The sequence below is a fragment of the Triturus cristatus genome, chromosome 6, assembly GCF_964204655.1.
Source record: "Triturus cristatus chromosome 6, aTriCri1.1, whole genome shotgun sequence".
NCBI classification, from domain to species: domain Eukaryota; kingdom Metazoa; phylum Chordata; class Amphibia; order Caudata; family Salamandridae; genus Triturus; species Triturus cristatus.
Window position 1 is genome coordinate 1,937,188,740 of NC_140589.1, and position 12,395 is coordinate 1,937,201,134.

The 12,395-nt window shown below is 51.2% G+C and overlaps 1 protein-coding gene across 1 annotated transcript in view; it reads left to right on the plus strand.

The window, feature by feature from the left end:
* Window positions 1–556: 556 nt before the first annotated feature.
* The window catches only part of LOC146822537 (N-acetylneuraminylgalactosylglucosyl-glucoside beta-1,4-N- acetylgalactosaminyltransferase 2-like), an 811,926-nt gene continuing 800,087 nt past the window's right edge, over window positions 557–12,395 (plus strand). The window contains exon 1 of the mRNA XM_085613659.1: window positions 557–744. Within this exon, the coding sequence (XP_085469785.1) occupies window positions 557–744 (188 nt within the window). The remainder of the gene's footprint in view (window positions 745–12,395) is intronic.

The following is a 12,395-nucleotide window of genomic DNA, read 5'->3' on the forward strand; positions in this document are numbered from 1 at the left end:
ATAGAACTCATTTTATTGACTTCAGATGGATGAAAGGTTGAGTGGACCCACCAGGACTTGAACCTGTGACCATGAGGTCAAACACAGGCCCTTGCAGTGGACACATTAGAACACTGAGCTACCAGGCCCAGTGGGAAAAAAACCTCTGGCACAGGCATTGAATGCACAGAAAAAAGACACATGGCCTTTTTGCACTGGGGTATGCCTGCGCTTGCATGGCTTTGCACAGTGATACTCAAAGTGTGGCCCTCCTGACCTGTACATGCTGCCCCCTAGTTGTTGTTTATTGGATGAGTACTAATGTGGTAGGTTTTGTGCCCGCAGCATGAAGCTTAAAACTCTGGTAATATCTTCCTTAATAGAGTTTTCACTCTCACCTTCTCTAAGTTTCTTTCTCTGTCATAATGTCTCTTTCTCTTACTCTCCCCCCCTCTCTTGCATTTTCTCTCAAAGGCTGTCGTTCTTTCTTGCTCTCCAGCTTTTTTTCTCTCTCTCTAGTAAGTCCAATAAGGCCTTGCCATTCACATCTCATGTTCTTTTTTCTGTTTCCCTCAGCATGAAGCTCACATCTCTGGCACTACCCCTTGTGGTGTTGCTTATAATTGGACTCTTTATGAGCAGGAAAATATTGCTGTCAGAAAATGAGGACCCAAGCGCCCAGCCTGTGGAGAGGCTGACCCCATCAAGCCTGAGGCTCCTTCCAGAAGGAAAGTATCTGAGCAGCTTCTCCTACAGTGGAATCAGGTAAGAGACCTCTCTCTCTAGAAGATGAAGGGAATGTGGACAAGTAGGGTTTACCCGCTGTGAGGTGAAGGTTAACCTGGTGAGGTGTGGTGGGTACAATTGTAGAGTGCACCAAACACCCAAGGCTTCCCTGGCATAGACCGTGGATGATCCAGACAACCAGTCCTTGGCCCCACGCCTAGAGTGGCAAGAAACGAAGGGCCTGATTTTGATCTAAGCGAACGGGTTACCCAGCAATAAGAGTGACGGATATGCCGTCTGCCAAAATATAAATGCCATAGGATATATTAGGATTTATATTTCAACGGACGAGATATCTGTCAACGTTGTGACGGAGTAACCCATCTGCCAAGACCTAAATCAGCCCAGAAGTGTCAGAAAGCACCAACCTGGCAGTTCACATCCAATGAGAGTGATGAATGCTTCAGCGCCTCTCCTCATCCACAGCAGGAATACGGTGGTTAACGGTAGTCCCGGGGGAAAGGAGAATGAGAATAAAAGACAACTGAGCCCCTGGATATCACCACGCTGACCTGCAGACCCTGGTGACAGTTACAACATACATTGACTGCCTAGCAAGAATGAATCATAAGGAAACGTACACTGAGTGCTGCCATTTCTAGGAACTTCAGAGTTCAGTGGCTTGTGGGAAATGTAGTTTACATTTGGGCACCGATGCATATCTCGCCCTCTAAGTGGTGTTGATGTCCCAAGACTATGGCCTAGATTTACTGCCCAGGAAGAAAATATGTGCAAGTTTGGAGGGGTCCCATCTCTACCCACATCGCTACCCACAGTTCTACCCAAATCTCCACCCACATCTCTACCCCATCTCTACTCCCATTTCTACCCACATCTCTACCCCATTTCTTCCCAAATCTCTACCCACATCTTTACCCACATTTTTACCCGCATATCTACCTAAGCTCTACCCACATTTCTATCCCATCTCTATCCACATTTCTACCCACAGATCTACCCCATCTGTACCCACATCTCTAACCCCATCTCCACCCACATCTCTACCCCCATCTCCACCCACATCTCTACCCCATCCTCTACCCCATTGTGAGAAGTTGGCCTGGCATATGCTGGTCACTAGTTATAGTGGCCACCTTGCACCAGTCCAATTCGACTCTTATGGTAGATGGGTTTAAGGCAACCTTTTAAAGAAAGCTATCCTAGTGGTAGCTGTGGAGAGCAGCCTTCAGGCTAAGTTTCTGAGGAATGTAAAGCAGCTTGTTTTACCTTATAATCTCTTGAATTACCAAATGAAAGGACACCACACAGGTATATATATCAATTATATATGTATTTATCACTAGACACACTCTACTAATCTCTTTGTGAGATTAGAAGTCAGGAACATATGCAAATATCAACGTTTCACAATAAGTTAAGCACAAATATGGCTGGAGCCCTAGGGGCGTACCAGACCATATACTAAAAAAGAGGTTTAGGAATGTCGACTTGCAAGGGGACAAGGCCTAGGGCCTGTAGAATCGCTGGGGCTGCACTAATCCACCCAAGGCAGGTAAGTAAAAGGCCCACGGGAGACGCGTGCAGTGTGAGAACACAGCCGCGGCTTCCCTATTGATTTCAATGGAGCAAGTCGCGGTTGAATTTTTAAAGTTCTAGGGTACTTCGAGGAAGTCTACAAGCAAGCCACTTACAAGGTAAGTAATTCGAGGGCCAACACACACTAGGGCACCGGAGTGCACGAGTTACCTCACCCAGGGAAGCCGGGTGCATAGGTGTCTTTTGGTGTCGGGTCGCGTCGTCTTTTTCTATGGAAGCCGATGAAGATTTGCTGCTTGCGAAGACTGGGGAAGTGTCCGGTGGAATCCAAGGCTGAATTCAAGATGAAGATGACCTGAAAGCAAAAGGGACAGTGTTCACAGTCACTTGCCAGTGACCAGGGGCCAGGAAGATGGATGCCCACTGAAGTCGGGTGATTTCAGGTGATCAAGGGTGTTTTGATGCTTCGCCCACGAGGTCCAGGAGGCATCGACGATGACCAGGAGCTGGATTCGGAGTGTCCCACAATATCTGCAGCTTACTGAGGTGTTGGCAACCGGATTGGAGCCAACAAACCTTGGCAACAGCAAGTCTCATGGAAAATGAAGAAAGTCAGCGGTGAAGACCAGCAAGGTCTGAGGGACTCACCCAGCAAGGATAAGTGAGGGCAGGCTTGGAACAACCAGGGGAGCCCTTTGGTTTGATGAGAAAGTCTTCAGGGGACCCACAAGCCAACAGGCAAGGGATCGCGAAGACGCCTCATGAGGATTCACTTCACAGGAGCCCACGGTCACTCGGGACGAGGTAGGCCTCTGATTTTCCAGGAAAATCCTGCTGGAGGCTTGGGCCACACGTGGTCCAATGCACAAGTTCGTAGAACGTCGTGAAGGGGTTGCACTCGACAATAGTGCTCGGTACCCGGGTATTGCTGTTCATCGTCACTCGTGGGGTCCACTTGCTTCAGCTTTGCTGGGGACTCACAATGGCCGTCGAGAAGTCAGGAAATCTGCTTCCGGGGCTGCAGGGACTTCGGACTCCAGCGGGAGCAGGAAAGTTTGCGACCGTTGATTCAAGTTTTTGGTGCCTGCCAAGCAGGGGAGTCACTCCTTGACTCCAAGGGTGATTCTTCAGTCTTCCAAAGGCAGTGGAACATCGAAGGGCCAGGATTCTTCTTGTAGAGCGTCGTCCAGGGATATCTGATTTGCAATGGCAAGGTTTCCCTATGTTATACTATGTTATCCAGTTTCGTGCCAGACCAGGGACAGGTACCCCCTGAACCGGTTTGAGCTGACTTATGCACAGAGGAGCCTACTGCTCCCCCAGTGCAGGATGTAGGAAGGTGGATATCTGACTATGGTTACCCCCAACTTTTTGCCTAGTGTCTAGCTGGTTTTTCGACTTAGTTGGCCTGAGATCCTGCCATTCAGGGTCTCGGGCTGTCTGCTCTCTCTTTAAAATGGACTCCATGTACCCTAGGTACATTCCCAATTGGTAAGGATCACCTTATTGGACCCTGTACAGTGTACCCTAGGTACCCAGGGCATAGGTGTACCCTAGGCCTCCCAGGGGCTGCAGCATGTATTATGCCACCCCTGGCCTGGCCTTCCATTATGACACAACTGGCTGATCACTCAGCTGGGGCAAGGTCGTGTAATCACTCCTTGCCTAGGTGTAGTATTCCTATACCTAACTTACATATAGACACATGTGTACCTATCAGCCACTCCTATGGCAGGCCTTAACAATCCTGGAGGCAGAGTGCTTGGTAACATGTGAGATGGTGCTCTAGCATGAGCTGAGCCTGTCTGCAGCTTTCGGAACCATGTCCTTATAGCTGTTCTATGATATAGCCTACCATATACTCTTAAAGTGCCTTATAATCTTAAACGGTTATGGTAACTATGGTTTGGCTTTATCAAAACATGTCGTGTAAGGTGTCTAACACTTTGGAATAATACCCCCATTCCATTTCTGGTGATGAGGATATTATTCCCCCCTTCTAGAGGGAGAGACATGTTAAAATCCTACTTTGCTGTTTAACTCTAACCAAAGCCTCAGCATCACAAAATGGATGCTGCTGCCACAGACACAAGTCTGACCTCCTGCTGCTGGGAGTGATCCCGGCAAGGGAGGCTTGGACAATAGGTTTCCTGCTTGGGGAGGTGCTAGCACCTCCCCAGACAGACTTTAGTGTATTGGGGCAGGGAGGGATGAAAAGAATGAGACATGCCTGGGGCACACAAGGTGTCCCGGGCATAGTCCAGATCAAACCGGTGCTGGGGCACTCCAGCCCCAGTCCTGGCGCGAAACTGGACAAAGGGAAGGGGGTGTAACCACCCCCCTCCCAGGTCCCACCCATAAGGCGTGACCTAGCAGGTAACCCAGCCCCCCAGATTTGGATAAGAGTGGTAGCTGGGCCCCAGGAGATTAGATTATCCTGAACCTGCAACTTGAACAGAAACTCTGGACCTTCGACATTCGACGAAAGAAGAAGACTGAAGAATCTCCCTTGTGGCCAAGGAGTGGCTACCCTGTGCAAACAGGCACCATCAAGAGACTACCCTTTGCTTTGCTGAAGTTCCACGAGGGACCGACTGCAGAGCCTGACCAGAGCCTTGACTTCCAGACTTCTCCGACCCTGATCCACATCCACAGCCGAGCTGAGATCCGTGGAGGCGACGAGAGACTGGGGACCGGCTACCTGGGAAAAGTGGCGAGTATCTTCCAGCGCAGCTTCTGAGGCCCCCTCGAAGTTGTGCACCGGGGATTGAGAAGCCCCAACCCCAAGCACCATCTGCACCGAAGATCAGCCCCCCACACTCCACGAGTCCTGCGTGGGGCCCTTCTGCATTTTCCTGCTTGCCGCGTCTGTCCGGTTGCTTGCCCGTTGGCTAGTGGCCTCTGTGACGACGCATCCTGAAATCTTCACTGCTGGTTTGGCTCCTCCAGACTGGCTCCCGCTTCCTTGCAAAGGAGAAGCACCCCAGACCTTCCTGGTCTGCACCAGAAGCAAGTCCTCCGTTCTTCGTGGGTTCCGTTTGCCAAGGCTTGGTGAGTCCTAGTTCAACTTCGACGCCGCCGACAGCAAGAGCCTTCGTGGGACAGCTCGCCTCCTGGTCCTGGTCGTCCTCGACGTTTCCTGGTCCCCTTGGCTGCAGCGACAAGCTTCACCTTCACCTGCAATCTTCACGACATCGCCTGGTTCCTTCCTGGTTCCACGTGGTCACTGGCTAGTGACCTTGACTCTGTCCCTTCTGCTTGCAGGTATCCTCTCTTCTTGATCCCAGCCTTGGGATGCACCGGACACTCTTCACTGACTGCCTGTCAGCAACTTTCCTTCAGGCATCCATAGAAGTCCACGACGAAACCCGACGCAAGTTCACACCTATGCACCCGCAGTCCGTGGGCTAGGTAACTTGGGTACTTCGGTGCTCACAAGGGTAGTGACTATCCTAGGGTCTAGTTTCCGAGTCTCCACTCTCTAGCTGCTTCAGAAGTGTCCCTAAACTGTTAATTTCTAACTGCTAGTAATTCTTTCGACTTTTACGCATTACGCGTGAGTGTTTCCACTCTGCACCTGAATCCCGTGGGCCTCCCACTTCCTAACTGTTGCTAGTGTAGTGTAGCCCCAGCGATTCCCTAGGCCTAGGCCTATCCTATTTCCGTGACAGTGGTCCTTATACCACTTCTTTAGTATATGGTTTGCGTGGCCCCTAGGGCCTAACTGTATTACTTACCTGTGTGACTTAATGTATGCTTAAATAAGACTGTGTTGTACTTACCTCTAATCTCATAAAGAGTGCTGAGGGTTTGACTAGAATAAATACATTTTATTTTATATATATATCTGTTGTGGTGTCCTTTCATTTGGTATTCAAGGGATTATATATGGTATCACAGCTGGCTTCACATGCCATTCAGAGTTTAGCCTAAGACTGCTCTTGTCCATGCTACCACTAGGATAGCTGGTCTATAAGGTTGACTTTACAACCAATCACCATAAGGGTTGTTTGGACTGATATAAGGTGTACACTAGAACTAGTGACATCATACATCAGGCCAACTTCTCACACAGGACTTCAAAGCACTCTAGGAGTGCACCCTCCCAGCCCCAATACCCTAAATCCTGTCTGGAAGGTGGTGACACCTCCCTGTGACAGGATGCCTATTGTTGGGCTTCCTCCACTGCGAGTTTCGGTCAGCAGCAGGAGGGCAGCCCAGTGTCTGTGCTGGTGGCATCCATTTTGTGATGCCAGGGCTTTTTCAGATTTCTACCGTGTTACCATAGTAGGTACATGTCGTCCCCTCTAGAAGGGTGGGATCATACTCCCACACCAGTTACTGGTGTGGGGGTATGATTCCAAGTTGTTTGACACCAAACGCGACATGTTTTGATGCAGTCATTCCAAAGTTAGCATTTACCAGTAGATTATAATGCACTTAATAGTATATGGTTTAACCGCATCCACAAACAGCCACAGAGAATAGACTCTGCCAGCTGCAGAGGGGTCCTGCTCATACAAAGGCACCCCCTCACATTGTAAACTAAGCACCCTGCCCTCAGGATTGATAGGGCCTGCCTTAGGGGTGACTGATAGGTGTATATGTGTGTGTATGGTGAGATATTGGGAACCTATACCTCAGTGAGGAGAGCTAACACTCCCTCACCCAGGCTGCAGTAGTAAGCGTGTGGTGTCAGATTTAGTCTGCTTCCCAGGGGTGGTATAATACATGCTTCAGCCCCTGGTAGGCCTGTGAAGTACCAATGCCCTAGGTACCTAAGGTACCATATACTAGGGGCTCATAAGGTACCACAGTATCCAATCACTAGTGCATCTAATATGCACTCCATGTCGTTTAGAGAGAACAGAGAGACTAGGGCCCAGATTAGCAGGGACTCAGCCAGGCTATAGCCAGAAACCAGTGTTAACGTCAGAAAAAAAGTGGGGACAACATAAGTGCAGACCCTACTCTCCTACACCCACCTTTACCCCCATCTCTACCCCAGCTCTACCCACATCTCTACCCCAACTCTAACCACATCTCTGTTGGAGAGTAGGATCTGCTTCACATGGGTACCCCCACTTTTTGCTGGAGTTTCACTGTTTTTCGATCTTAGTCTGGCTGTGGCCCTGCTAATCCGGACCACAGCCTAGCTGCTTCCTCTCTAAAATGGTTTCCATGTACATTAGGTACATATCTAATTGGATTCTGGAGTGCCTTATAAGCCCCTAGTATATGGTATACTATGTACCTAGGGCATAGGTACCTCAGAGGCCTACCCGGGGCTGCAGCATATATTATGCCACCTCTGGGAAGCACTCCAAAATGACATCACAGGTCTGCTACTACAGCCTGGGTAAGGGTGTGCTTGCACCCCTTACTGTGGTATAGGCTACCTATATCACTACCCTGTACAGACACATATCAACCTATAAGCCACTCCTATGGCTGGCCTTGACAATCCTGAAGGCTTGGTTTTATGTGAGAGGGTGCCCAAGCATGAGCTGAGCCCCTCTGCAGCTTTCGGAAATAATTCATTATGGCTGTTCTGTGATACAGCCATAACATATACTCTTAAGTGCATTATAACCTCGCGGTAAATGCTAACTTTGGAATGGCTGCATCAAAGCATGTCGTGTTTGGTGTCAAATGCTTTGGAATACTACCCCCCCCCCCCCCCCCCCCCTCCGGGAGTAGCATTTCACCCTTCTAGAGGGAGAGACATGTTCACAATGGCTAAACCCGGTAGGACTTTCCTGAGCCCTGGCATCACAAAATGGATGCCTCTGCCACAGACACGGGTCTGGCCTCCTGCTGCTGACCGAAACTCCGGCAGGGGAGGCCTGGACAATAGGTTTCCTGTTGAGGGGAGGTGTAACCACCTCCCCAGACAGGCTGATGTGTATTGGGGCTGGGCGGGAGCACTCTCTAGTGCTTTGAAGTCCTGCACTGGGGGCATACTTGGTGTCCCTGTGCATACTCCAGTTCATACAGGTTGCAGGGGCTACCTGCCCCTGCTCTGGCGCGAATCTGGACAAATGAAATGGGTGTAACCACCCCTCTTTCCTGGCCCACCCGTAGGTGGGACCTTAGAGTTAGTCCATCCCTAAACTTAGTATAAGTATAGGAATCCAGTCCCTAGGACTTTAGATTACCCTGGACGAAAGTCTGCAACGTTCATCGTTCTATCCTGACTAGAAGACTGAAGAGATCTCCCTTGGGGTCAAGGAGTGACTCCCCTGCTTGGCAGGAACCAAAGAAGCAACTGACTGGTCTGCAATTCTGAAGCTCCCGCCGGACGCCGAAATCTCTGCATCCCCAGAGGTGGATTTCCAGACTTCCCCGAGGCTACCCTGAGTCCACAGCAAAGCTGCGGCCCGTGGCTATCGTGGGTGACGTGGAACTGTGACCCCTGGACACTGTGAACTTTTGCAGCAACACTATCTTCCTGGTCCTCCTCGAAGTTGTGCTTTGGGCTCCGAGTAGCCCCAACCTTGAGCACCTCCTGCACCGAAGATTGTTGACCTCCACTCCACGAGTGACCCGTGGGCCAGCTTCAAGTGCGACCGCTCGAGGCTCCTCCGCAATCACTAGCCCGTTGGCTAGCAGGTCCCCACGAAGGTGACTCCTTTTCTGATTGGGCTTACCTGGTTCTCATCCAGGGGATACTCATCAATAGTCATAATCTATGAATAATCCCCGCCCATGCGCGGGATCCCGGAGCATATAGAAAATACATATATATACATATATATATATATATACATATGTGAAAACATATACATGCAGCCTAAAAATGTTCAAAACATGGCAATGCTGTAAATTACATATGTTTGCATAGTAGTGCCCCCTAACCCGTCAGGAAAAAAGGAAGCATCAGGCAAATTATAACACAACACTGCTTTATTGTCATAAAGCAATTTGTAATTGTAAGCATTCGCCAGTAGGCTGCAGCAGAGTATCAAGAAACAAAGAAAACTGACACCTTGCCTTTAAGGCATTAGAGTAGGGGGGACCGTGCCTTTAAGACCTGCATGAGACCCCCTGCTCCCATGATGCATTACAGGTGGCAGTTGGGCCAGTTCTTTTTTCCGGCTCCTTCTGTGAGGATCCTGGAGCTTGAGCTCTTCAGTTTTTGACTGAAATTTTGGAAATTACAGCTTTTTCAAGCATTTTTCGACGTTTTCTGGCTTCTGGGGGCTGATTCTGCTGGTTTCCAGTAAAATCTCGATTTTTTTCCAGTCAGAATGCCTCCTTTATTTCGAAAATGCCCTTCTTGTGGCAACAAGATGGCACTGGCAGATCCACACTCGGTGTGTATTGCGTGTTTACCATCTAAACACGATCCTGACCGGTGTCCTCACTTCCAGAAGTTCTCCAAGCGCACTCTGAGGGATAGAGAGCGCATTAGACTACAGGCACAGCTGGAGAAGAGCAGAAGCCGTCGTGAAGGGGATCCTTCTTCATCAAGACCACCTTCTTCAGCTACACAATTGCAAAAACGGCGACACACCAGCTCTCCTGGCTCCAGAAAGACCAAGAGTCCTAGGAATTCGTCGTCGACGTCGAAGAGGCCGCCGAAAAGGCAGAAGACAACTTCGGCGTCAAGGGATTCATCTCCCCATCGATCTCCGCCGTGCAAAAGTAAGTCGGCGTCGAGGCGCAGCCCTTCGGGCTCGAAGGCTGCTAGTCCGGGGAGGTCTGGACTGTCTCCGTCGACGTTGAGACTTCCGTCGACGTCGAGACAGTCTCCGCCACCCTCGAGGGGGTCGGCGTCGAGAGATGCGGCGACGTACGTTCCGCCGCGAGTGGGCAGGTCGCCGTCGAGGGATACCCCCACTCGGCGACATAGAAGGTCAACGTCGAGAGGAATGTCGACGTCGAGATCCACAATTCGACGCCGTGAGAGGTCGAAGTCGCCCACTCGACGTCGTGAGAGGTCGAAGTCGCCCAGTCGACGGCGTGAGAGGTCGACGTCGAAGAGTCGACGTCGAGAGAGGTCGCCGTCGAGGAGTCGACGTCGAGAGAGGTCGTCGTCGAAGTCACCCAGTCGACGGCGTGCAAGGCCGACGTCAAGGTCATCCAGTTGACGTCAAGTGCCGGAGAAGAGGATATCGACGTCGAGGTCTCCGCGATCGGCGTCGAGACCGCCGTCGAGGCCAGAACGCCATACCCCACGCTTGCCGATGGTGACGCAGACGTCATCGACGTCGAGGAACTCGACGTCGAATGGTACAGCTGGAGCTCCCGCGGAGAGGTCTCGATCTCCAGGAGAGCAGTCATTATCTCCGGGACTGCACATCGTGCAAATCCGGAAGGCTCACCCAAGTCTCCAGAGAGGTTCGGACTGTCACCTCGCTGGTTGCGGGATGTAGGCGCTGGCACATGTCGAAGTCCTGGATCGGACTACTCCCGCAGGTATTCTCCACCGCGCAGGAGTAAGTCTCCCCCAAGGGATCCAAGGCCACCTACTCCCCGTCGGTCTCGTTCCAGGGACCGCCGCTCCGCGCACAGACGTCCAAGATCACCATAGCGAACGCTCTCACAAGAGGAGACGCACCAGGTCGCCCACTGGGACTTCATCCACAAGGTCCTCAGTCCGGGACTACTCTCCTACTTTTTCCTCTACACCTCCATCGCGAGTGTCCCCGGTGGATGACATCGCTACCTTCACAGACGTCCTGGGTAGAGGGGCGCAGAAATTGAACATCGCGCTGCACATCCCTCAGGCACCCACCTCAGTGATCTTTGACACTTTGCATCATCGGTCGGCTCCCAGACCTCTGCTCCCTTTGGTGCCAGGATTGTTGGACCCAGCTATGGCCACGTTCCTCACTCCGGCTACGGCGGGCTCGGTTCTGTCAAGAATAGCAAAGAAGTATAAGGCTCCAGCCGAGGATCCTTTGTTCTTGAGGGCTGACCCGCCAGCGGACTCGGTGATCGTGGCAGCAGCTATGAAGTCCCACTCGACCTCAGTGTCTTCTTCTGTCCCCCCTGAGAAGGACAGTAAGCTGATGGATTCCTACGGCAGGAAAATGTGCAACACCTCTGCCTCGCACATGAAGGTGGCTAGCGCTTCAGCTCTCCTGGGGCGGTATGATCGTTCCCTGTGGGATTCCCTCGCCAGATTCGCGGAGAAGCTGCCTAGAGAAGACAGGCGGGACTTCACAGAGATCCTACAAGAAGGCGGACTGGTGGCCAATCAAATCATCAGCGCAGCGGCTGATGCCTCGGACCTTGCCGCGCATGGTTACTCGCAGGGCGTCTGCTCTCGGCGTTCGGCCTGGCTGAGACTAACGGGCCTCAAGCCTGACGCACAAAAGAGAATTCTCAATCTGCCCTTTAACGGATCATCATTATTTGGTGCTCATGCGGATGACCAAATGAGCAAGATGAAGGCAGAGTTGGACACCGTGAAGGCTGTGGGGCTGGAAAAACGCGAAGAATTCCGAAAGCGTTTTCGCCAGGGCGACAAATGTGCCTTTCACCAGCGCGTTCAAACGCCCCAATGGTCCTCCCAGAATCAACAGAGGTCCCAGTTTCAGCAAAGGGGTCGGGGCAGAGGAAGAGGAAATGCGAAACAACAGTCCTCTACCAAACAGCCCGCGAAACAGTGAAATTTTACTTCCTCCGCTCTCGTTCGCCACTCCGGTGGGAGGAAGTATCACCGTTCACCTGACAGAGTGGAAAGCCATTACAAATGACAGATCGGTGTTGAATATTGTAGAGCATGGCTACTTGCTGAGGTTCAAATCTCCCCCTCCACAGGTACCTCCACGGAGGCAGCCACTCCCTCCCATCCAAAACCAACTTTTAAAGGACGAAGTTGCCACTCTCCTCTCCAAGAACGCCATAGAGGAGGTTCCAACCAGGCAAAGAAATCTAGGAGTGTACTCCTGGTATTTTCTTGTTCAGTCCACCATCCTCGATCTCCGCCTCCTCAACGGATTTGTCAAAAGAGAGAAATTCAGAATGCTGGCACTGCACCATATCTTCCCACATCTCCACCAGGGGGACTGGATGTGTGCCATCGACTTACAGGATGCATACTTCCACATTCCTGTCTCAGCGAAACATCGAAAGTTTCTCAGATTTCAGATCTCTCGCAGGCATTATCAATACAGGGTTCT